The sequence below is a fragment of the Lepidochelys kempii genome, chromosome 1, assembly GCF_965140265.1.
Source record: "Lepidochelys kempii isolate rLepKem1 chromosome 1, rLepKem1.hap2, whole genome shotgun sequence".
Lineage (NCBI taxonomy): Eukaryota > Metazoa > Chordata > Testudines > Cheloniidae > Lepidochelys > Lepidochelys kempii.
In genome coordinates, this window is record NC_133256.1 from 184,316,926 (window position 1) to 184,343,730 (window position 26,805).

The following is a 26,805-nucleotide window of genomic DNA, read 5'->3' on the forward strand; positions in this document are numbered from 1 at the left end:
TTTCACCATTGTGTTCAAAGGGAGCAGGATAAGGCCACAATTAAGTAATTAGCACCGTAAGTAAATGTTGCTGCTTTGTGATAAAGGTATTTTGCCAATGCTTAGAACCTAGTTCCCTTTTTTATTCTCTCTCTTGTCGGTGCAAACAGTGAAAGTGCCCAGAGAGGGCTAGCCAACCTGAACATTTTATGCTTGCAAATGTAGCAGCATGGCTCTCCACTCTCTTATACCAGCATGATTCCAGTGACTTTAATAGAGTCATGTCACCAATATGCGGGTATAACCATGTGGAGGAGTTGATTGCAGCTAGTTTGGAGCAATGTAAATATTTTTAATAGGCCAATGGTAATGCACTGGACTGTAACTAGACTAGAGGTCTATTCATGGCCCTGCCATTGGCCTACTGTATTTTTTCTCCTTTGCATAGCTCAAAATGGCTGAAGAAATGTTCCCCTCAAACTATTACTTAAAGGCAAAGGCTGAGCTAAGACTTAGCATGGAAGATTTCCATCAGCAAGGAGATTTTTTTTGTGGTGCCTTGGAAAAGTGTGGGTGAACATTCATTTTATCATGAAAATCCCACCATAATCATAGCAGTTGCCCACCCTAAACTCCTACTTTCACCTTTCAACAATTAGAAATGTCTGCTCCCTTTTGATTTTTTTACTTTCCTTTGTTCTCACAAAGACAAACAGGAATGAAATTGTGAGGCTTGTCATCAGCCCTTTAAATAAATAGCCCTGCCATCTTTTCAGTAGTTTGACAAGTTGGTTCCAGGCCCCGGGGAGGAAGCTAATAAACTTTTAGTTGCTTTGCTATTGTTTTCCTAAAACAATTTGACTTCCTTTCTGATAACCCCAAATCCTTCATTAAAAATAGAGTAGCTGGGAGCCAGAGGAAGAGCTGAACTTGGGCCAAGTTGCTGCTTAAAATACAGCCTGCGTAAGATCACATTTATATCCCGATCCAGGACAACTCTTTAAAAGAGCAATAGGCAGACAGCTGCCAGTGCATGTCAGGCAGAGCGCAGGAGGTGGAAACCCCAGCTTATTTCCTTCAAGCTTTAGGGAATCTCCAGCCAGTCAGCTAGTGTCAGACTACAAGAGGCTGTGTTCCAGGAGCCATCTGGTGTTTATTTGCCCCATTTAAAGGGTCCTCCCCAGACAAGGAGCCCTACTGAGCACTGGACACTAGCAAAGAGATGAGTTCCAGCCTGCACTAGAGTCTATGCCAAAGCTAATAGTAACCTTCACCCCCCTGCATAGTGTGTTGTTCCATCCACCTGTCCAGAATCAGCAGAAAGAGGTAACAGTTTATGGTTTTCTTCTTCTTATATTGAAATAACATGCTTGTGTGAGATGGTTATTGATTTAACCGGAGTGTGTATATTTATAAGACAGGGAACAGTGTCTGGTGGCTAGAGTCACGGATAGGCAGTCAGGACTCCTGGGTTCAGCTTTTGGCTCTGCAAATGACTTGCTGAAGCCCTGGGCAAATTACTTAGCCCCTCCATGACTTAGTTTCCCCATTTGTAAAATGGAGACAATTCTCACCTTTACAGGACTGCTGTGAGACTTAATTAAATTCATGTTTCCAAAATGCTTTGAGATGCTCTGAGATGCTAAGGAGGTGAAAGGTAGCCAGTAGTACCGGCAGCAGAAGATGAAGCAATGCAATGCTTTGTTACAGCTAACACAAGACTTGCAACTAACCATTTACTTCAGGGAAGATGTTCACTTCTGACTTACCGAGATGGAAATCTGCCCTGATTTTTACTCTTTAAAACTTTGTTTCTGAATGCAAATGAATCTGACATTCTTGTGCCTCACCTTTTTTTGCTGTGTCTATCTTGGATTAATACTTTGGGGCAGGAGAAATTTGGGTGAAAAACATCTTACTAAATTCAAAACATTTAAGATTTTATACTAAAAGAATAAATGTGACTACAAAAAAATGGCTCATCTGGCTCTTACGGTTTTATCATCACACGCTGATGCAGTGCTCAGAGGGACAGTCCACCCATGGGAATTATATTTTGGGACTGAAGATTCCTCCTCAACTGTACTGCTCCCAAAGAGTTCACAGCAAGGAAGGTCTCCCTTTGTCACATCTACTTCAGGGAACTTTAGAAAAAAAATGCCACCTGGCTCACATTGCTAGGAGCACTGTCCTAGTATAGCAAGGCTCCAGTGGATTTCTGTGTTTTTTGGCACACTGAGGAGCAGGTTTACTTGAGTGGTGAGGCCACGTGAGCCATGGCTACAGAAGGGTTCCTACAGGTGCTACCATTGGTGGTAGTCCAGGTGGGATTTGTTTTTCTAAAATCCCCTTGTGTAGAAAAGCTAGAAAGAGAAGATACATTCCTCGGGTGTAACAGGCCCCCTCCCTTCCCTGAAACCAAGAGCCTCAGAGAACAACTTAGCCTCCCCTGAACCAGCTTTGCAAAACTGCCAGGCTCTCAAGACAGCACATGCCCCTGCATGAAACAGCCTTCCCAACAGAGCATGAGCTTCATAGAGCATTATCTTTATGTGGTGTGTACCCCCTTCAAATGCATGAGTCTTGCCTGCACCCTGTACTCACACCCATTTTCAAATGGAACCAGCCTTTTTATTGGTTTAGTAGGTTAACTAGAAGTCTATGGTGCAGGATAAATACTCTCATTAACGACAGATGGGACCAATGCTAAATGCTAACCAGTCCTTGTGCTGAGACTCTGCTCAGAATCTTGCTCCGGCTTTTTTCTGGGTGAGATTAGATAGCTCTGATAGGGCAATGCAGAGCAGTCTGCAGGCTACACAAGGTAATCTTGTGGACTACTCTTCTTATTGCCACTTGTCCTGGGGAGGCTTCACTCCCAAATTCACTCTCCAGTCAAAGCATCTGAGCTTTGCATGGGAGCCTCTTGAAAGGAGAGGAGGACCAAGCTGCAGTGGGGGAAGTCTAGGTTGGATATTAGGAAACACTTGGAGGGTGGTGAAGCACTGGAATGGGTTACCTAGGGAGGTGGTGGAATCTCCGTCCTTAGAGGTTTTTAAGGTCAGGCTTGACAAAGCCCTGGCTGGGATGATTTAGTTGGGGCTGGTCTGCTTTGAGCAGGGGGTTGGACTAGATGATCGCCTGAGGTCCCTTCCAACCCTGATATTCTATGCTTCTATGAACCCTTCTTCTCAGGCTGTGGTGTGGCAGAACAGCTGCTCCCTCAGCCTCAAGCTGGAGGAGACCGCACAACACCTGTGCCCTGTAGCCATGTGGGTGGTGGGAGACAGTGTCTGGCCAATGGAGCCATAAAGCAGCAGCACACTGACCTCTCTCACCTCTCCCTTCTACTCGCCTGCTGTCATCCAACTCCCTGCTGTGCGACACCACACAAGGTGTCCTCAAAAAAAACCGAGCTCTTTCTAGAAGGTACAGCAGGGCACGCCTGGTGCACAGGTTCCTTAAATCCTGCTTCCAATCCATGCAGCAGAATAACCCAGGTCTGTTGTGGGCAGGGGACTCTGTGACTGCATAATATGACAGGATTTGCCCCACACCATACATGATACACACAGACACAAACATATAAATAGCCTCACAGAAAGCCCCTATATTCATTCAGCTGAACCAGATCTTATCTGGGTTCACAGATCAATCCAATGAAGAGTGCATCCTCCTGGCTCAGTCTTAGGGTGAAAAAAATAAAGAACTAAGCCAGGAAAAGCAGATCAGATCATTCCGTGTGTACAGCAAAGTACCACCAAGGGCAGTTTCGGTTTCATTACAGCTATAGCATACACAGCAATAACAACACTATGCACCCCTCTAGCACAAGTATTAACAAATCAATCCTAAAACCACCCTGGTCAGTTAGGTCTGTATTATCACCTTTTTATAGATGTGCCTTTATGGACAAATCCTATCAAAATTAATAGGGATAATAGGGTTCTGTGGAAACTGAATAAGGCTCTATAGAAATTACTCTAAATAACCTAAACAATTTAATATTGTTCTCCTTTCCACATATTTTTGTTTGTTTCTTTTTGTCTATACAATAGAATTCCATAGCAGGTATATAATTGTCTATTTAATAACCTATGAAGGTTCAACAAAACCTATAGAAAAGTTATCATTTTCTATTACACAAGATTTTTCTATAAAGCAGACATATAGTAACAAGAGTTAACTTTACTGCTCAATGCCACACAGCAAATCAGTGGCAGAGCTCTGATTAGAGTTTAGCAGTTCCTGGTTCTTCGCCCTCCACTCAGTTCACAAGAACAACCTTCCCTTCTCAAATGACTTGATCTGGTTTAGCTGATGTAAGCAGGTAAGGATCACTGCGAATGTATAATATGGATGGGACAGAAATACTTCTGACTACATGTAGGGTTACTGAGGGAAGTAAGGCTACCAGAGAAAGCATATGGTGAAACCATTGTGCAGAGTATAGTTTTCTTTTGCCAAAGCCCACATCACACGTTTATCAGCTTTGTTTTCTGCCAGCAGCCATAGCTCAGATTTGCTGGAATCTCAGCATTTGTTTTTACCACTGAGGCCAACCATTAAATAGAAATGAACAATGGGAGTAGACATGAGTATGGGTAATTAGCACAGCCAACATTAGCTAGGATGAAACCATTTTTAGAAGTCATATAAACCCTCATGCTTTAGGACATAAAGCAACCTCTATGTGAAGGGGTTAGGAAGACATGTCCCCTGAGGCAGGTCATTCCATATTGTCCATAAAGAGGTTTCTTGCCCCATCCTCTGGCACATCTGGACATGGCCATGGTCAAAGATGGGATTCTGGAGTGCCCCACCTCTGATCTGAGCTGGTATGACATTTCCTATGTTCCTGTGCTCCAAATGAAGCATGCTGTATTTGGGGTTTATTTTAACTTTTGGAGCTGTGCATGTATTTATATTTAGAATGTTTATTTTGTTTTTCTTGTGTGCAAGGCATTCTTGGCTAAATAAGAGATCCCCCTTGCACCACAGGAACTCAGCTTGATTGGTTGGGTTTTAATAAAAGAGTCCGAAAACACTACCCAACATTCTCTTTAGTTTTGGTCCCATGGGAACTTCCTTGGCTGTGATTGGGATAAGTGAGGGGGCAGCTCCGTCTCTTTTAATTTAAAGAAAGGTTTGAAACCAGGACTTGTTATCTAAGAGAGGAGGTGCATGAACTATGTGTATTGGCAATTGGAAGGGACAGTGTGAAGCCAGCAGTCAGTTCAGCATGTCTGCAGTGAGGAACAGCCCAGGGTGAGAGAGAAAGCCCAAGAATGGCAGAAAACACATGAAATTGATATTTTTTAAAGAAGCAAAAAAGATGGATACTTGGATTTGAGAGAGAAAGTGCAAAGAACAGAGAAAAAGTGCAGGGGGGGGGAACTGGGGAGGAGACAGAGAGGGACAGTGTGGGGGGAGAGAGAGACTGAGAAAGGGAGTAGGTGGAGAGAAAGAGGGGGAAAGGCAGAAAGTGGGGGGGAAATCAAATGAGAGACAGACAGACAGAGGAAGTGGGTGGAGAAGAAGGGGAGAAGAGAGAGAAAGATTAAAGGTGTATAGAACAAACAATTGAAAAGAAGAATATAAAAGAAGAAGAAGGAGCCCCAGGAAGAAGAAGGAGACCAGAGAGGAGATATCGAACATCAGGTAGGTAAAAATGTCATTTAGAAAAAAGAATAGAGCTGCAGAGGTATCAAAGGGAAGTCACGTTACTAGATTCCAGGGGAAACGGTGGTGGAGGTGAAGATAAGGGTAGCCATAAAAAGAATAAGAACGTGGACACACACATTCTTTTTTCCATTTATTTCTATAACATCCAGACTAGTACTAAGGACAATTATGGCCATTCTAAAAATTTAAATCCTTTAATTACAAGCAACTACAGAAGTTATAGAGGAACCTGCCGGTAGTGAGCTGGGATAACTCTCAATGAGGTGGAATGAAAGCCCCAAATAGCCTCATTACAGTGAAATGTGCAGACTGCAGCACTGGTTAAAGTTAACCTCAGCTTTTAAGTGAAGCTGTCCTAAGGCAGGAGGGTGTGGGGAACTTCTTGCTATTGCAAGGGTCCAATGTATAAATGCTTCACATAGTAGATTGGGAGCAGGTTTCTTCGAATGCATGCTGAGTGGTTTAAAAAATGTTCCAGTTTCATTTCCTTGAGGATGTCACATCCCAGCTCTGCCGTTACATAGAGCCTGAGAATGCTGCATGACATTCCTAGGGAGAGCAATGGAAATGTACAGTGCCACCTCTTTAAAATGTCCTTATCACATGTATTGTGTGCGATGTGCAGTAACTGAGTCTCAGGGCTGTGAGCCCTTTGTTCTTTGAACTTCCTCTTGGTTCACATCCTAATCCCAGCAAACCCAGTTAAAAACTGATAACTATAAAGCCCTACAGAGACAAACACTCAACACTTTCCATTCTCATTAATAGCTTTTCTTGAACCTATTTTTCCCCAACTACTTCTTGTTTTTTAATGCTTGCATTGTGTTTACCTTTTAATATTGAATATTTGTGGTATTATAGTAACAGAGTTCAATACATAACCAGCTGTAAATTGTTGCCTTTATCCTTCCCACTGTGGGAGAGCTAGTGCCAGGGCCTGTCATGGGAGACAGAGCCTTTCATCTCCTAACTTCTCGGTCCAAACCAGTCAAATGTTTGTAGTGACCCTATATAATCTCACTCTACCTAGTTAGCTAGCTATAGTAGCTGAGCACCTTCCCCATTAAATCAATACAGCGATAGCGAAGTCTCTAGAGGATTTTGTGACGTTCTGAGGGCAGTTCAATGGCCTAGCTAAATTGAGTAGTTGTCGCAGTCCAGTTGATAGAGTATACATAACCACTTTGTAAAGGACTAAATCAACAGCCTGTTGGCAAAACTCAGATGAGAGGCCCTTAGACTGAATGGGCCAACGCAACTGAGCAATGGGGTTTCTACAGGTTAGGGGTGAAGTACGTTGGTTGGGTAGCATGTGTGGGCGGTTTGTACTGCTGCTGCCTATGCTGTCCTAAATCTGTGAATAAAGAGCTTTGTATATGTATTTGTGCGTGTGCATGTGTACGTGTTGTGTCTGGGCATAGGTTAAACAGTTATTCTAAAATCCCTGACACTGTTGGTACATTTTCAGTATAAGCCAATCAACTGTGTATTTCTTTTTTTTTCTGAAACTCACCCGAGAGGAGAGAGCAAACACTTCTTTTCCCATCTTTTGATTCTGCTATTTGAGAGAATTCCTGAGGGTTCAGAGTTCAAAATACTGGTCCGACTTGCTAAAGCTCTGTTCACTTGGGAACTATGCTAAACATTTCTGCAACTATTAGCGACAGCTATTTTTTTCCTCCCTACATTATATTTTCTCCTAATATTTTGGGATCTGGAATTCCAGAGCTTTGCTAGAAGGAATTTGTAGCTTAGCAGAAAACGCAGGACTTCCTACCCCAACCCTTTTTCCTTTTTGACCTTCACACAGACTTCACACATTGTGCTCTGATTTGGCCTCATTTTCTGACTTATCTCAGTGTATTGAAAATAGACTAACTGGAATCAGTAATTCAGCAGTCCGGCATGGTCGGCACAGAGCATTTCAGAGCGTATGTGGCACGCCTCGGGTGTTGTTGTGTGAGGCACGAGGACAAAGTCTTAAAATTAGAAACAGCCCTCAGGAGACACCGGGCAAACTTCGATCTTTGGGATCAGAATGTATAAAGAGGGAAAGAAATCAATTTTCTGGCAAATTGACAGAAAACAGGGAGATCCTTGTGAACAACTCCACACTTCAGAACTTTCCTGAAACAAAGAAATACTTATAGCCATACAATAAGTAATGGGTATGTAGATATAAAAAAACTGCCTGTTGTATCTGTAAAGGAATAAGAGGTCAACCTCTTCTAATGGAGGAACTAGAGAGAGCTTTGCTACACCAGTGCTTCTGTCTCTCTTTGTAAGCGAGCAATGCCTGTGCTATTACTGACATGCCTTAGGTTTCACAGTGGTAGCTGTGTTAGTCTGTATCAACAAAAACAAAGAGGAGTCCTTGTGGCACCTTAGAGACTAAGAAATTTATTTGGGCATAAGCTTTCGTGGGCTAAAACCCACTTCATCAGATGTATGGAGTGGAAAATACAGTAGGCAGGTACAAATACACAGCACATGAAAAGATGGGAGTTGCCTTACCAAGTGGGGGGTCAGTGCTAAAGAGCCAATTCAATTAAGGTGGAAGTGGCCCATTCTCAACAGTTGACAACAAGCGGTGAATACCAAGGGAAGGAAAATCACTTCTGTAGAGCTAATGAGGCCAATGCAATCTGATTGAAAATAGACTAGCAATCTGATTGCATTGGCCTCATTAACTATGAAGTGCCGTGTAGTAATAGGTACTCTGAAAAAGTAGATCCTAGGTGTCTCAAATTGGGTACCCAAAATTAAGGGGCCTTTTGGCATTAATCTCTCTGTAGCTCCGTTCCCTGTATGTAAATTGAGGATAATACTACCCCTTCACCTCACAGAGATGTTGTGAAGATAAATTAGTGTTTGTGAAGCACTCAAAACTATAGTGATGAGCACCATAGAAAAGCCCACAAGGAAATAATAATTCTGGCTTCAGAGCAGGGTTTGAATAATGTGCAGTAAAATAAGGCATATGACCTTACACTGAACAAGGAGGATAAAACAAAATATCGAATAGCTGCTCATTCAGTGAGCACCATCCATCCTGAGCAATGAAGGAAACAGGGATCCTGTGGAATCATAATATGTGATCATGTAATTACAGACTGTATTATAATGCATATACACAAGAGCGCTGAATGAAGGATTCACAAGTAACCGTAATACTGGCATTTCCTAATTGTTGAGCGGTTGACTTGGCAACCATATTAAGGAGCCTTTAACATGGGGGGGGGGGGAGGGGAGGTGTGTGTGTGTGTGTGTGTGAGTGAAAGCGAGAGAGAGTACAAAATAAACTACCCACAAATTGTATCCAGACTTAGTTCTGAGTGCAAATAGCTGTCCAAATTTGCTATATGTCACATATGTTGAGAGATAACATGAGCCAGGATTTTAGCACTGAGGACTGAGATGGAGGTGAGAATTTCAGATATTTTGTAGAGGAAGAAGAAAAAGGATTTGCATTGGACACCTCCACCTCTCCTGCAATCAGTTATCATTCCCCTTTGTTTATTGTCCTTCAGCTAGTTTTCAGTCCATATAGTCTCTCTGCTTATATCAAAATGAACTGAGTTTTCAGGTAAAAGCTTGCACAGTGCTGTATCACATGCTTTACTTAGCTAACTAAAGTTCAGTTTTATTGCATCTACTGCATTCCTTTTGCCCATTAAAGGTCCACTTCTGCACATGTTGAAAGGATCCCAAGGGACTCTGAAGGTGCTAAGCACCTGCCAATAGCAGGCCTTATTAATACTGTAATTTAATGTTCTTTTAAATCAAGGTTTTAAAATATTATGGGCCAAATTCATTCTTGATGTTACTCCACTGAATCCAGCTTGACTACACCAAAGCTGAGTTTGCCCCCAAATATCTGGCTATGGTAATACATGATTTTACACTGATCAAGAACAGAGAGCATCAGGTTCCACAGACCAAACAATAATACTCAGAGCCATTCAGCAACTGGAAATTTTAAAACTTCCACCAACCCTTCAGATTAAAATGTTCTGCATCAGGCTGCCTTGCATGTATGACATATCCCTGACGTATCGACCTGAAGGTGTTCAGTGAGGGCCATGTGTGTGCGTGTGTGTTCAGGAGGTAAGAACTAATTCAAATCCCTAATCTTCTCACTCCCCTTTTTTGTGAATTCTGAGATTTTCCACATTTGGAGTGTGGAAGAAAAGGACACTTCATCAAGGAAGAGCTGAGGGTCCAGATATCAGTGTGATCCTCACAAACATCTCAGTGAACTGAGAAGAGGGACTAGGGAGTGGAGGGACATCTGACTTACACACAAGCCTGGCCAAAGGGACTGGAGAAGAACCTGAGTGAACATGCAAGTCCCCTCTATTAAGCAAGAGTGATTGGGATCCAGGCTGGTCCAGATCTATGCACAGATCTGACCACTGGCACACAGGCTGGAAACCAGTCTGTTTCATTGCATGCCTTGGTAAGGAAGACCAGGCTGATCTCTCTCTCTCTCTCTCTCTCACCCACACACACACACACACACACACGAGATCTGGAAGACATCACCTGACTGCATATGAAACAGCCAATGTGAGTAAAGAGGGATCACACACTGCTGTGTTAGGTTTTAGTACCACTTTATGCTCCAACTGTCAGACATCTGAATTTTAAGGAGCACACCTTTCACAGGTGCATTTCTCACTCTCCTGCATTACCACTCCTATTTTAACATATATCTGTCCTCCCCAAAAAAGGACTGGTCTACACTAGGAAATTAGGACAGTATAACTATGTTGCTCAGGAATGTGAAAAATCCACACCCCTGAACGACGCAGTTAAACCAACCTAACCTCCAGTGTAGACAGCTCTAGGTTGACAGGAAAATTTTCCTGTTGACCTAACTACTGCCTCTTGGGGAGATGGATTGCTACACAGATGGGAAAAGCCCTCCATTCCAGAGCTTGGCACTGAAGAAAAGCAACATCCGGTGGATGCAGGCTGTATACATTCCTGAAAGAAAGGTTTCAGAGTAACAGCCATGTTAGTCTGTATTTGCAAAAAGAAAAGGAGTACTTGTGGCACCTTAGAGACTAACCAATTTATTTGAGCATAAGCTTTCGTGAGCTACAGCTCACTTCATCGGATGCATACTGTGGAAAGTACAGAATGAAAAAATGGGTGTTTACCACTACAAAAGAGAAAAAACCTTTTGTAGTGGTAAACACCCATTTTTTCATGCTTTGTGTGTATAAAAAGATCTTCTGTACTTTCCACAGTATGCATCCGATGAAGTGAGCTGTAGCTCACGAAAGCTTATGCTCAAATAAATTGGTTAGTCGCTAAGGTGCCACAAGTACTCCTTTCCTTTTTCCTGAAAGAAAGGATCTCTTCTACCTTTCTGGCACTCTAATTGGATCTGTGGCCTGTAAAATATGCCACAAGTGACATCCTCTTGAGATGAGCTCCTTACTGGCTCAGCCAGTGTATGTGCTGAGGATGGCAGCATGGCAAGGGATAGTCCCTGTTAGTTTCCCTCGAAGAAACTCTTTCTAGTGTCAAGAGACCACCAGGTCCCAGTTTGAGCCTGAGCTCCAGTTTGTCATGGAATCTGTTAAAGCAGAGCTCTCTGTGCAGTCTGTAGATTAGTAAGAACATAAGAACGGCCATACTGGGTCAGACCAAAGGTCCATCAAGCCTGTCCTCTGACAGTAGCCAATGACAGGAGCCCCAAAGGGAATGAACAGACAGATTATCATCAAGTGATCCATGCCCTGTCACCCAATCCCAGCTTCTGGCAAACAGAGGCTAGGGACACCATTTCTGCCCATCCTGGCTAATAGCCATTGATGGACCTACCATCCATGAATCTATCTAGCTTCCTTTTTGAACCCTGTTATAGTACTGGCCGTCACAACACCCTCCGGCAAGGCATTCCAGAGATTGACAGTGTGTTGCGTGAAAAAATAATTTCTTGTGTTTCTTTTAAACCTGCTACCTATCCATTTCATTTAGTGGCCCCTTGTTCTTGTATTATGAGAAGGCGTATATAACACTTCCTTATTTACTTTCTCTGTACAACTCATGATTTTATAGACCTCTATCATATTCGCCCTTAGTCGCCTCTTTTCCAAGCTGAAAAGTCCCAGTCTTATTAATCTCTCCTCATACGGAAGCCGTTCTATACCCCTAATCATTTTTGTTCCCTTTTCTGAACCTTTTCCAATTCCAATATATATTTTTTGAGATGGGGTGACCACATCTGCACACAGTATTCAAGGTGTGGGCATACCATGGATTTATATAGAGGCAATATGATATTTTCTGTCTTATCTATCCCTTTCTTGATGATTTGCAACATTCTGTTTGCTTTTTTGACTGCCGCTGCACAATGAGTGGATGATTTCAGAGAACTATCCACAATGACACTCCTCAAGAAAGAGATCTTGGAAACAGCTAATTTAGACCCCATCATTTTATATGTATAGTTGGGATTGTTGTTTTCCAACGTGCATTACTTTGCATTTATCAACATTAAATTTCATCTGCCATTTTGTTACCCAGTCACCCAGTTTTGTGAGATCCTTTTGTAGCTCTTCGCAGTCTGCCTGGGACTTAACTATCTCGAGTAGTTTTGTATCATCTGCAAATTTTGCCACCTCACTGGTTACCCCTTTTTCCAGATTGTTTATGAATATGTTACATAGGACTGGGCTCAGTACAGATCCCTGGGGGACATATAGTACATAGGTTTGGGAGTCAGGGTTCCATCACCAGGTCTACCTCCGATTCAATGTGCGGCCTTGAATAAGCCACTTTGGCCCCGATCCTCAAAAGTATTTAGGTGTCTGACTCCTATCATTTCAATGGGAGTTAGGCACTTATGGGCTTCAGTCTCTCTCCACCTCAATGCCCCCATCCTCATAATGAAGATAATGGCACCTACGGTCTTCACAGGGTATTATGAGGCTTAATTACACAGTTCTTTGAGATACACAGATGAGAGGTATTATGGAAACGTGTTATTATCTGAACTCTGTCAGTCTGTGATGGGATCTGGACAGATAAAAGCACTCTCTGTGTGTGAATGGCTGGCAAGTGATTAGCACTTCTACAGGACATGAAGGGCCAGATTCTCACATTCCATGTAGTTCCCTTTGTCCTGCTCAGGCAGCACAAAGGAGCCAGAGAGTCTGTCTGTAACTGGACAACTGAAAATCCCCGCTTTGAGGTAATGGTTCTCTTCACTGGGGTAAAGCCAGCAGAGCTGGCTCCTCCACCAAATATGCCTTTCTCCCCAGTGTAGGGTGAATGTTGGGAGCGGGAGGAGCTCTACTCTGCCAATTCTTACCAGGTGTATGATCTGCCAGTTCCCTGACATCTCCCACTTCCCCACCCCACCCCGGCCCCACTTCAACCAGATATCAGACACATGAGAGATCACGCCACTATTTTCTTTTCTTTCTTTCTGTCTCCAGTTAACAGACCTTTGGCAGACAAATGAATATTTGCCTGAGAGTTTATTTGAATGTCCACGGTCACTGTGTCCAAATCAGGGTCCAGTGGCATGTAAAGGGGAGAAGTGAGCCCAGATGGAGCCGATGCATTTCTATAATCAGTCTCTCTGCTAATTTTAGAAGCATCCTGCAGGGCCAGCGTCCTCCTGTCACCTTTTTGTGCGAAAAGTTAGTGCAAAGTGTTGAGCTCAGCTATTTATATCACTGTTGCTGATATTGCAGCCAGTCCTCCAAAGAGGGGAGCTGGTGGATTTTTGGCAACTCCAGAGCAGAAGGGCAGTGGAGTCTTAGGGGAAGAAGGAAATTGCAAAGTGCAGAAACTCATGTGGCTTTGTAACAGCCACACCCACCTACCTCATCAGTGTGAATTTCTTAACCTTTCCCTGAGGCCATCACCATCTGTCAAGGTCAGTGTGTCATCCAGAGCAAGAAGTACTGGTGCATATTGGCTAAAATACTGCCTGTCTGTCATTCAGATCATGTGCTATCAATAAAGGGAAACCAGGAACTTGAACACTTACCTCCTCCAGAAGAAGGTAACACAAATGACAGCCGATATGGATGCTTTGTACTCAGGCCAGCTTGATGTTCTAACACGTGCTGTTTTTGCTGAAGCATTTTTATCTGAGAATTCTTCTGTCGCAAGGCATAAAGTTGGTTGGATTCCATGTGTCGTCCGGCTCTTTGATATTTGGTCTCCCCTAACATTAATATTGTTCCAGGTGACGATTAAAACTGGGATGGCCATCATTTTGTACACAGCTGGTCTTTGTCACATACACTTTCTCTGCTGAACTTCCACTGTTGCCAAGATCTCATGAGTTCACACAGCTCATTTGTTGATCCAGTATAAAGTTAGCAGCCTAAGGGACTATAACAGGGCAGCAGATTCTAAGACTCTGTATGCATATGCAGAGCTCTTTTGTTGAGTCATCTGGATATCAGGTGATGGGACCCTGCAAAGATGTGCAGAGGTATATTTGCTGAGTCACACTGGAATTAGATCACGGGGGTCTCCAATTAGCTCCAGTTTAGGAGTATAAAAGGGCTTAGACACACACACACACACTCACTCTCTCTCTCTCTTTCCTTCTCAGAAGCAGAAGGCGAGGACGGAGTTTTATTGCAGGGAAAACCCCTAGAAACAACCAAGCCTGGGGAGGTCAGAAACAGGTTTCAGGGGACTGTGACAAGCTTTCTTCACTTTATGGGACGATGGGGTGGGGTCCTGAAACTTTTCTCTGTTGTAACAAAGTCATGACTTCAAAATGTTTGCAAACCCTGGCTGAAGCTTTATGAATGGCTTACTAGCTCACTAATACCTAAAAACCAGCTAAACAAAAACCTCCAGTCTTATAATGGGACTGGTTCTTAGTGAGGAAAAATCTAAGTTGCAGGGTGGATGAATTAACAAGCAAATAAGATTGTCAGTGATTGAAAATAAACTCTTCTTAGTATGCTCAACAGGCATCTGCTAAGATTTTAGCAGAGCCTAATACAGTTCTACTTCTGTGACATCACAGACAGCAGAACAGCAGCTACAACTTTCACTTCACTGCTATGACTATTAAAAATGCACAAAAAATTAACTACAGAAACTAATATTAATTTTAAGGATCTGAAATTTAAAGACACAAATGTGGAAAAGATAAGGTTCTCATAATATTATTAACTTGTCACATTGCATACAGGCCTTGTTTTCACTACAAATAAAAGGAATGTTTTTAACTTGAGTTAACTACCATGAGGTAAAATCCTAGTGAATACAAGGCAGTATGGCATTTTCATGAGTTAGCAGGTGGAGTTAAAGACTATGGAGGAGCCTAGAGTTTGCCTCAATCAGCTCATTCCTATGAAAACTCCAAACTGACATGTCTTCTACTTCTGGGGAAATTCTGCACCAAAAAATGCAAAATTATTTGTCAAAATAATGCAATATAATCACACCAGTTTCACTTATTTTGGTAATTTATTTAAACTACCATACAGGAAAACAATCACAATAACTGTTCAGCATTTCCTAAACATATGAAAGTTAAGTTACAAATGCTTGGTAACCAAGACCCTGCATTCCAGTTATAATCCTGGATTTTCATTTAAATTACACTACTTTTATTTTGGTGTTTGGTGTTCTGTAAAGTAGAATGTTGCTTTAAATTGTTCAGACTTTCACACAAGAAAGTCAGACAATTTTGCTAATCATTGTCCGGCTTTTTTTTTTTTTTAAATGGATAAGTAAAATAGATCCTGAGCTGTAATCTAACCCCATTGTGCCTCTCTTGCACGGGAAAAAAAGGGAGAAAGCACTAAGGTCATGGCTACACTGGAAACTTCAAAGGGCTGCTGTGGGAGCACTCCTGTGGCAGCGCTTTGAAGTGCGAGTGTGAGCGCTGGGAGAGAGCTCTCCCAGCGCTCCTGGTAATCCACCTCCATGAGCCTGGAGCCTGTCCACACTAGTGCTTTAAAGCGCTCTGACTTGCTGCGCTCAGGGGGGTGATTTTTCACACCCTTGAGCCAGCAAGTTAGAGCGCTATAAAATGTAAGTGTAGCCAAGCCCATAGACTTTCCTAGCTGAGTATTCCGTTACTGTCATACACAAGAAGCCTCCTTTACACTACTCTGGCAAGGTAAAGGAGCCTTAATTGACTAAGGGTATGTCTACACTATGAAATTAGTTCGAATTTACAGAAGTCGATTTTTTAGAAAGCAATTTTATACAGTCGATTGTGTTTGTCCCCTCTTAAGACCATTAAGTCGGTGGAACGAGTCCACAGTACTGAGGCTAGCGCCAACTTCCGGAGCGTTGCACTGTGGGTAGCTATCCCACAGTTCCTGCAGCCTCCACCGCCCATTGGAATTCTGGGTTAAGATCCCAATGCCTGATGGAGCAAAAAACATCATCGCGGGTGGTTCTGGGTACATGTCGTCAGGCCCCCCACTCTCTCCCTCCCTCCATGAAAGCAACGGCAGACAATCGTTTCGTGCCTTTTTTCCTGGGTTACCCATGCAGACGCCATAACACGGCAAGCATGGAGCCCGCTCAGATCTCTGCGGCAGTTGTGACCACTCTAAACACCACGTGCATTATCCAGTAGAATATGCAGAACCAGAACCTGCAAAAGCAGGCAAGTAGGCGACAGCAGCGCGGTGAGGAGAGTGATGAGGACATGGACCCAGACTTCTCTCAAAGTACAGGCCACGGCAACTTGGCCATCCTGGTGATAATGGGGTAGGCTCATGCCATGCAATGCCGATTCTGGGCCTGGGAAAAAAGCACAGACTGGTGGGACCGCATAGTGTTGCAGGTCTGGGACGATTCCCAATGGCTGCGAAACTTTTGCATGCGTAAGGGCACTTTCATGGAACTTTGTGACTTGCTTTCCCCTGCCCTGAAGTGCCAGAATACCAAGATGAGAGCAGACCTTGCAGTTCACAAGAGAGTGGCGATAGCCCTCTGGAAGCCTGCAATGCCAGACAGCTACTGGTCAGTTGGGAATCAATTTGGAGTGGGCAAATCTACTGTGGGGGCTACTGTGATCCAAGCAGCCAACGCGATCACTGACCTGCTGCTATCAAGGGTAATGACTCTGGGAAATGTGCAGGTCATAGTGGATGGCTTTGCTGCAATGGGATTCCCTAACTGTAGTGGGGAGATAGACGGAACCCATATCCCTATCTTGGGACCAGACCACCAAGGGAGCCAGTACATAAACCAAAAGGGATTCTTTTCAATGGTGCTGCAAGCACTGGTGGATCACAAGGGACGTTTCACCAACATCGATGTGGGATGGCCAGGAAAGGTACATGACGCTCACATCTTCAGGAACTCTGGTCTGTAGGAATGGCTGCAGCAAGGGACTTACTTTCCAGACCAGAAAATAACTGTTGGGGATGTTGAAATGCCTGTAGTTATCCTTGGGGACCCTTAATGCCATGGCTCATGAAGCCATACACAGGCACCCTGGACAGTAGTCAGGAGCTGTTCAACTATAGGCTGAGCAAGTGAAGAATGGTGGTAGAATCTGCATTTGGAAGTTTAAAAGCGCACTGGCGCAGTTTACTGACTCGGTTAGACCTCAGCGAAACCAATATTCCCATTGTTATTACTGCTTGCTGTGTGCTCCACAATATCTGTGAGAGTAAGGGGGAGACATTTATGGTGGGGTGGGAGGTTGAGGCAAATCACCTGGCCGCTGATTACGCGCAGCCAGACACCAGAGCGGTTAGAAGAGCCCAGCAGGGTGCGCTGTGCATCAGAGAAGCTTTGAAAACCAGTTTCATGACTGGCCAGGCTACGGTATGAAAGTTCTGTTTGTTTCTCCTTGATGAAAACCCACCCCCTTGGTTCACACTACTTCCCTGTACGCCAACCGCCCTCCCCTCCCACCTTTGATCACCGCTTGCAGAGGCGATAAAGTCATTGTTGTTTCAAATTCATGCATTCTTTATTAATTCGTCACACAAATGGGGAGATAACTGCCAAGGTAGCCCGAGAGGGGTGGGGTAGGAGGGAAGCATCGGGTTGGGTGGTGGAGGAGGAGAGGACGGAAGGACAAGGCCACACTGCACTTCAAAACTTATTGAATGCCAGATTTCTGTTGCTTAGGCAGTCCTCTGGGGTCGAGTGGTGCCCGGAGACCCCCCACCACGTTCTTGGGTGTCTGGGTGAGGAGGCTATGGAATTTGGGGAGGAGGGCTGTTGGTTACACAGGGGCTGCAGCGGCAGTCTGTGCTCCTGCTGCCTTTCCTGCACCTCAACCATACACCGGAGCATATCAGTTTGATTCTCCAGTAGCCTCAGCATTGCATCCTGCCCCCTCTCCTCTCCCTCGTCCCTCCTCTCCTCGAGTTCATTTTGTGCTTTCCTGGACTCTGACATTGTCTCCTTCCACGCATTGTGCTGGGCTCTTTCAGCGAGTACAGTTTTTTCAGCTTCTAATCTTTGATAGCCTCTGGGACAGAGATGATACATGGAGTGATGAAACATTTGCAGCTGTGGGAGGGAAAAAAGGGAGATTAGTCTTTTAAAAGAGACATTTTAGAGAACAATGGGTAGACTCTTTCACTGTGAACCAAGCTCTTAACATTACATAGCATGTGTGCTTTCTTTACAAGGTTGCATTTTGCCTCTTATATTGAGGGCCTGCCAGTATGGTGTGAGAGATCATACACGCAGGGCTGGCGGGCAACAGAATTCGGCTTGCAGGCAGACATGGTAAGCCACAGTCTTTTGGCTACTTTAACCTTCCTAACATGTGGGAATGGTTTCAAACAGCAGCGCCCTCATTTCACATACCAAGCACCCCTTGGGTTGGCCATTTAAAAGGAGGGGCTGCGGTTTTTGGGTTAATGTGCAGCACAAACCCAACTAACCACCCCACCCCACCCCCACACACAATTCTCTGGGATGAGTGCTTCACCCCTAACCCAATCGCATGGCTAACAGCGGGAATGATTTCTGTTCAGCCACAGGCAAACAGCCCAACAGGAACGGCCACCTCTGAATGTCCCCTTAATAAAATTCCCCTATTTCAACCAGGTGACCATGAATGATATCACTCTCCTGAGGATAACACAGAGAGCTAAAGAACAGACGTTGCTTGAATGCTAGCAAACACCGGGACCATACGCTGCCATGCCTTGTTATGCAATGATTCCAGACTACGTGCTGCTGGCCTGGCATGGTAAAGTGTCCTACCATGGAGGACAGAATAAGGCTGCCCTCCCCAGAAACCTTTTGCAAAAGCTTTGGGAGTACATCCAGGAGAGCTTCATTGAGATGTCCCTGGAGGATTTCCGCTCCATCCCCATACATGTTAACAGACTTTTCCAGTAGCTGCACTGGCCGCAAATGCATCCCAAGTCTTCAGGGCAAATCAATCATTAAACATGCTTTCTTTTAAACCGTGTATTATATTTACAAAGGTACACTCACCAGAGGTCCCTTCTTCGGTGAAAAAATAGTTGCTGGCTGTTGGGGAAAATGGCTTCTCTGCTTGCTTCCTGTGCTTCAACCTCCTCCTCCTCATCATCATCTTCCTCGTCCCCAAAATCCGCATCCCTGTTGCGTGAGAGTCCACTTATGGAGTCCACGCACAGGGCTGGGGTAGTTGTAGGGGCACCCCCTAGAATGGCATGCAGCTCATCATAGAAGCGGCATGTCTGGGGCTCTGGACCGGAGCGGCTGTTTGCCTCTCTGGTTCTTTGGTAGGCTTGCCTGAGCTCCTTAAGTTTCATGCGGCACTGCTGCGGGTCCCTGTTATAGCCTCTGTCCTTCATGCCCTTGGAGATTTTTTCAAATGTTTGGGCATTTCGTCTTTTCGAATGGAATTCTGATAGCACGGATTCGTCTCCCCATACAGCGATCAGATCCAGTACCTCCTGTTCGGTCCATGCTGGAGCTCTTTTGCGATTCTGGGACTGCATGGTCAGCTGTGCTGAAGAGCTCTGCATGGTCACCTGTGCTGAAGAGCTCGCCACTCTGGCCAAACAGGAAATGAAATTCAAAAATTTGCGGGGCTTTTCCTGTCTACCTGGTCAGTGCATCTGAGTTGAGAATGCTGTCCAGAGCGGTCACAATGGAGCACTCTGGGATAGCTCCCAGAGGCCAATACCTTTGAATTGCGTCCACACTACCCCAAATTGGACCCAGCGAGGTCGATTTCAGCGCTAATCCACTTGTCGGAGAGGAATAGAGAAACCGGTTTTAAGAGCCCTTAAAGTCAGAAAAAATGACTTCGTAGTGTGGACGGGTGCAGGGCTAAACTGATCTAATGCTGCTAAATCCAACCTAAACTTGTAGTGTAGACCAGGGCTAAGAGTGGGAACAATTAATTAACAATGGGAACATCAGCAGCCTGCCTGTTTAGTTGTTACATTTCTGCTCTGCCTCAGAGACAGAGCCTGCTTCACACTACACCTCCAAGCCCAGGATGCAGCAACAGGGACAAGAGGGACAGAGTAAGTCTCTCTCTCACTCATTGGCACCCCACCCACTTAATGTCTCTCCATGGAGGCATGCCCAGCCTCCCTCCTCCCCCACAGTGGTGATCTCTCTGCTGCTGGCTGCTCCCAGCAGATGTGCCTGGGCTGCCATGGAAGGGGCGTGTGTTCCCTACAGATTTCTTTGCTCCCCCATTTTTCTGCGGGGGAGCCAAGAAATCTCTGGCAGATATGAATTCTGTGCCTCTTCCCCGCAGGGCACAGAATTCCCCCAGGAGTAAACTTCAGTAGAATTTTACCTCATGTTAGCTACCTGAGTTAAGAACACACCTTTCTTCCTAGTGAAGACTCAACCCATACTATAGACTCAACCCATAGTATATAAAGTTAGGTATGTATTTAAACAGTCCAGTTAGTCACGGGAAATATTATGAATGTGTAATGTGGGTAAATTAATGTTACCCAAGAACCCTTTCCATTATTTCTGGACTTTTCATACATTTTATTTTTTCACCTTAATCTTGCATTAATTTAGATTTTTATATTTAATTCATGTCTAGAACTGCAGAGTCCTATAACTTGAGCAACAAGTTTTAGTACTTTGGAAACATCTGAACATTGTACAAAATGCCAGTGTGAGACCAAAACCATTAGAACTGATGAGAAATTGAGCTAAGTCCATGATTCCAGTCCACAGAAGACCAGTGTGGCAACTATTTGAATTTAAAACTTTTTACTGCAAAAGCGGGCACTGGAAATTTTTGCCTTACCAAAGAGGGTATACAGAGAGAAGTCAACTAGCATTAACCAGTGTTGATAGGACATAATATTATCGGCAGTATCAGTCACCCATCTACTTCAAATTATGGGAGGCTCCCTAGCAAAGGCAGAATCCTGAAGGAACACATGCAAGTAGTGGACATGCACACGCACAAGATGAGAGAAAAGTGTACAGCTAAATCTCTGTGCCCGGCAGAAAAAACATTTCAGACATACAACTATGCTATGGCACACTGGACTCACTGGTAACAGACTATTTACAGACTTATCAGGAGATAACAGGGTAGATACCACATCGTTCCCATTATGGAGTTACCAAGCAACATCCAAGAAACATAATGCATCATTTCATAGTAACTATTTATAAATAACTCATATCACCAACATATCAGCCTGTTTTAATCCCTTGTCTGCTTATAGCATTTTCCCACAACATTGAAACTGTATATGAACTAAAGTCAGAAAATTCAGACGGTGGGACAGATCCTTGGTGGCACCAAATCTACATCCAGTGCAGCTGTGGGGAGGGAACAGGTGACTAAGCCACTTTACTGCTCCCCAAGTTCTGAGATGGCTGGGGATTGAAACAGCCTCTAATATAATTTAGAGCAGCCTCCGGGTGGCTCTACATTATGGCAATGGAAGTGGTCTAGTATGGAAGCAGGTGTGCCATCCAGGATCAGCCAGAGCCCCATCCACTCACTTTGCCCAGTCCCATCTGTGGCATGCACCATCCCCATCCTGAAACATTCCCTACATGGAGTGGGGGAAGTGAACAACCACCTAACAACTCTCCTCTGTCAGGGGGAATTCTTGGCTGTCCCTTCAGGGCAGCCTGCAGCAGCACAGAGCAGCCAAAGCCAGTTTTGAGGATTAAGCCCACGATGAGCTGTAACTGGATGACACTGTACATATACACTGTAGTATAAAGCACCATGTACAGTGCTATATTTTACTCCCCATTCTATTTAACAAGGGGGTAACTTATTGTTCCTATACAAATCATATCCTTGCATACTTCAACTTTTATGCATGGAAAATCTCAACCATATTGCTGCAGTAAATTTTCATAATTTAATAAAGTCTGAAACTCCACTCTCCATGGAAGCTATACAATCTTTGCTCAGGGAGAGTCATTAGCACTTGTAGACAAGACAAAGAATGATTAAGAAAGACTTACATTTCTGGACCTTTGTGGTGTCAGTATTTCCCTCGTGCGGTGATTTTTATTATCTTGCCATTGTAGTTATTATGTTTTCCATTTGTTAAGAGGTCATAAGATATTTTGTTTTTGAAAGGGCATATTATCTACATCAAAACACTGTACACTCCTATAGCACATCTGCCCTTGGATCACAACTTCTTCTACAGATGTTTGCCACATGATGCCCCTGTAAGGTAGGTATGGTAAGTATAATTGGACCAAATTAATCTCTCTTGTATCTCTCTTACAAGATTAATCTCTCTTGTATCTTATCTCCAGAGTTACAGTAAGGCTGAATTAAACCCATTATTTCCATATTACAGATGGAGATTTGAGGCACAGAGAGATTAAGTGACTTGACCAGAAGGAGTCTAGCAGAGTCTGGGATAGAACAGAAACCAGATCTCTCAATTCCTAACCCTGAGCTTTCAGTACAAGATCATCTTCCCATGCCTCGCATCTGACCTTTATAACTAACTAATGGTCTTTATAGATAATTTTAGTCCCATGGTACATCACAGAGGGAGGTTTCTTTTCATCTGAATGGTGAATTTTGACTTAAAAATAGCAAGGCCTGATGCTAAGATTTTACAGCATTCCTGTATCAGACAAATGGTTTTTCTGAAGCAAGCATCAACGATCAGAATTTGGATTACAAGGTTGGAAGAGGACCTGAGATCATTGCTGGCCCAGAAAATGTTTATGATTTATGTCTGAAATTGTTGGAATTAACTACACACAGCAACAACAAAATGAAATCATAGAGCTGGGGGGGGGGGGGTTCCTACACATTTATTTGAATGGTGGCACTCAATTCTGAAATGAAACCCAGCAGAGTAAGAAGATGCTGCATGCATTTCAAACATCTAGCATGTTTGTGCCACTGATACATCCATTTTAAATAGGCTACAGCAGAAGGCCAGCATAAGCAAGAGGAAGTGCAAGGATACTGCTCAGTCCTAGCTTTGGATTCAAATCTCACCTCTCAAAGTATCTGTACATTTGGGGAGTCCCAAGAGAACAGTTCTGCTATCCATACAGCAGAAGGAGAACCACCTTAGATGCAGGTTCCATAGAGGATAAATTTAAGCTCAGACCACAGAGTAAATATTTCCTGAATCAAGAATAAAATCTGGTACATCTCAAATAGTTTAACAGCCAAGTTATCACTCTGTAGTCTTTATACTAATTTATATTTTATAAAATCTACCACAACCAGAACAGATCAATGAACCATCTAATTTGGTGTCCTGTCTTTAGCATGAGGCTCAAAGCCAGATGCTGAACTCACACGGCTATAAAGCACTGAAGTGGGAGTGTGGGAGGGGGTTTCTTTCAGAAGGGTGTTTCAGTACACACATTCACAGAAGATTCCTGACTGCCTCTCAGTGCCTTTCAAATGCAGCATTTTCTGATTTAAGGATATGAGTTCCCCTCACCTGTCTCAGAACCTCTCTCTCGCCATCCTTTTTCCACAGAGGCTGTGGCTCCACTGAGCAGAGATGGATAACTGGACCTTCCTGGGAGAGTTCCTTGAAGAGGTCCACAAGCATTCCACCGTGGTGGGAAAAGTCTGGCTGACTGTGCTTTTCATCTTCCGGATGCTGGTGTTGGGCACAGCGGCAGAGTCCTCGTGGGGAGATGAGCAGTCTGACTTCATGTGTGACACCCGGCAGCCTGGCTGTGAGAACGTTTGCTATGATAAGGCTTTTCCCATCTCCCACATCAGGTACTGGGTCCTTCAGGTCATCTTCGTCTCCACCCCATCCCTGGTGTACATGGGGCATGCGATGCACACAGTGCGCATAGAGGAGAAGAGAAAAATGAAGGAGGCAGAAATGAGGGCAAAGGGGATTAGAAGCAGTGGTGACACTTACCATCAACAGGAGTACCCTGTGGCAGAGAAGGTAGAGCTCTCCAGTGGGGAGGAATCAAGTGGGAAAATAATACTCCAGGGTAGCTTGCTAAACACCTATGTCTACAGCATTTTGATCCGCATCACTATGGAAGTGGTCTTCATCGTTGGACAATACATCCTCTATGGGATCTTCCTGCAGACTCTGTACACCTGTCACCGGGACCCTTGCCCTCACCCTGTGAACTGCTACGTCTCGCGGCCCACAGAGAAGAACGTCTTCATCATCTTCATGCTGTCCGTGGCGATGTTGTCGCTCTTGTTGAGTCTGGCCGAGCTGTACCACCTGGGGTGGAAAAAAGCCAAGCAGAAGTGTGCTAAATCTTACAAACCCAGCCCCACCATGGCTGCTGGCAAACTGGAGCCTGCACCGCAAGTGGAGAAGGCTCAAAGTTGCACTCCCCCTCCAGATTTTAATCAGTGTTTGGTCAATCCCAATGGGAAATTCATCAGTCCTTTCAGCAATAAAATGGCCACTCAGCAGAACACAGACAACTTTGCCACTGAGAGTCAAGAGAATGCAGCTGGAGAAGGCCAATTTATCCAGATCAGCTATGCACAGAGTCCTGAGGCACCCAATGACTCTGCCCCCCACCAGGTCTCCAATGGTTATTTCAATGAGAAACGCAGGCTCAGCAAGACCAGCCGTGCCAGCAGTAAGACTAGGTCAGATGACCTGTCCGTGTGACCTGTTACCAGGTGGGGCAAGGAGGGAGGGAAAGCCTCAATGCTAAGCAAAACTTCTGCAGTGTGGACTTTGAACTCGTGCCATTCTGCTCTCTGTTTTACAGCCCTCTGCTCCTTTTTAGTGAATGGCACTGCCCTACTCCAGACAACACTTCTCAAGCCTTAGAACAGGGGCAAACTTTCCCAATAAAGGGCGGACTGGCAACTTGCCAGGAGCCTGAACACAGCACTTAATTTGCAGAAAATACAGCAGATGGTAGCCAACCTCATATTTCATGGAGAGGCGCCACCTACAGGGACCACAGGACCTGCCATTCCTAGTCACTCAGATAGAGATGGAATGTTGGCTAGCAGGAGCTGTAATCTCCAGAGATTGCATCTCCCCCTTAAAACTGAGGCTGGCCAGGAGCTGCAATATTGAACTCACCAAGCCATACACTGGCCACCTCATTGTTGCTTTGAAATTACTTTAACATGGAGCTACATCCACTTTGCAAGCACATCAAGTTACAACTTTTCTCTCCTGAGAAAAACAGAAATAAAACACTAAGCCAGTGGTTCCCAAACTTGTTCCACCGCTTGTGCAGGGAAAGCCCTTGCCGGGCAGGCCGGTTTGTTTACCTGCTGCGTCCGCAGGTTCGGCCAATTGTGGCTCGCTGCTCCAGGCCAATGGGAGCTGCTGGAAGCGGCGCGGGCCAAGGGATGTACTGGCCGCCGCTTCCAGCGGCTCCCATTGGCCTGGAGCAGCAAACCGCGGCCACTGGGAGCCGCGATCAGCTGAACCTGCACACGTGGCAGGTAAACAAACCAGCCCGGCCCGCCAGGAGCTTTCCCTGCACAACTGGTAGAACAAGTTTGGGAACCACTGCACTAGGCCTTTGAATGAAATGCTTTATATTTTTCTCTCTCTCTTCCCTTTTCTCTGCCTGGGCCCAGACACATTATACCACCTTGCCTTACCTATACCACGTAAATGTGCAATGAATTCTACTTGAATTTTTAACATTATGTATGTAGCCCCATCAAGATCTGACTGGTAGTTAAGAATTGTCTGTTTTCCTCCAAAAAATAAAGTGCCTTAGTGTCCAACTGTGGAAATACCTTCATCCCACGGTCAGGCCAGCAGATAGACCCTGGGATATTACCCAGGCTACCTGCTGAAGGGGCCTAAGGAATTTTCCCAAGTTACTTATTAGACTAGTTTCAAGAGAAATGTCCACTTAACCAAAATAAACAAATTTTCCCATGGATGCAAATATGTCACTCGTAAAAAGGAGAGACTCTGGTGTGAAAAGACATGATTTTTTTTTCTCTTTAACAAACGTTTTAAGTACATTTAGTTCTATCGAAAGGATGCTAGACCAACAGCCCTGGAGAGTGAGGTCCTCTGTTCATCCTCAGAAGAGTTACAGCACAGGCCGTGGTTGTGCAAGCTTCCTCAACCCTGCCCGGCCAATAAACCTTAACCTCAGCCTCATTCTAGACTGAGAGCACTGACCAGCCTCTATTGCATCCATCAGTCCTTGGCCGCTCTGCTGAGTCTGCCAGTTCTTATTCGTTCAGAAATCGACAAATGCACTGATTCTTTTCACCACACAGGTCAACCTGAGCTCTCATCAGATGGCAACACTGGTAATGAGATAAACGAGGATCCCAGAGCAAGGCTGTTCAAGCAGCACTTAGGGTGGTTCCTAGTCCCCAAACCCAACCTTGATCCCCATTAATTTGGTCATTGCAGAAATGAAACAAGGGGATTAAGTTTATCTTTCTGTCTTTGGAGGATAAACTAGTCCTAGTTCAACCTGTTCCCTTTCATTTACCTTGCCCTTTTGAACATGTGCAGCTGCTTATAAATGGTTGAATTGTGTGTGTATGGGCTTGGAGTGATTTAAGACAGGACTGATCTATTCCCTCCTATATCTGCTGTTGAAAGTGATTGTCACTCCTTGAGTCCAATGCAGTGCATGGTTTGGTACAGTTGCCTGCACATGAACCAGGAGGGAAACATTTTAGTTTGTAAGTGATTTATGTACAGGTATTTTTGAATCAGGAAAAGATGTGTGCTCTCCTGAACAAGAGTTTTTAAACAATTGTGCCTAGTTTGTCCTAATAAAGTTCTG

General features: G+C 44.4%; 1 protein-coding gene across 2 annotated transcripts; it reads left to right on the forward strand.

Annotated features, from left to right (window-relative positions):
- The first annotated feature begins 998 nt into the window (after positions 1-998).
- On the forward strand, positions 999-26,805 carry GJA5 (gap junction protein alpha 5). 2 transcript variants are annotated; one of them, XM_073304360.1, is made up of 2 exons: positions 999-1,305; positions 23,562-26,805. In XM_073304360.1, the coding sequence occupies exon 2, from the start codon at positions 23,586-23,588 to the stop codon at positions 24,684-24,686; it is 1,101 nt and encodes a 366-aa protein (XP_073160461.1). In that variant the 5' UTR covers positions 999-1,305; positions 23,562-23,585; the 3' UTR covers positions 24,687-26,805. The 2 variants fall into 2 exon arrangements, with proteins under 2 accessions (XP_073160461.1, XP_073160471.1); XM_073304370.1 differs by lacking the exon at positions 999-1,305 and adding an exon at positions 5,540-5,640.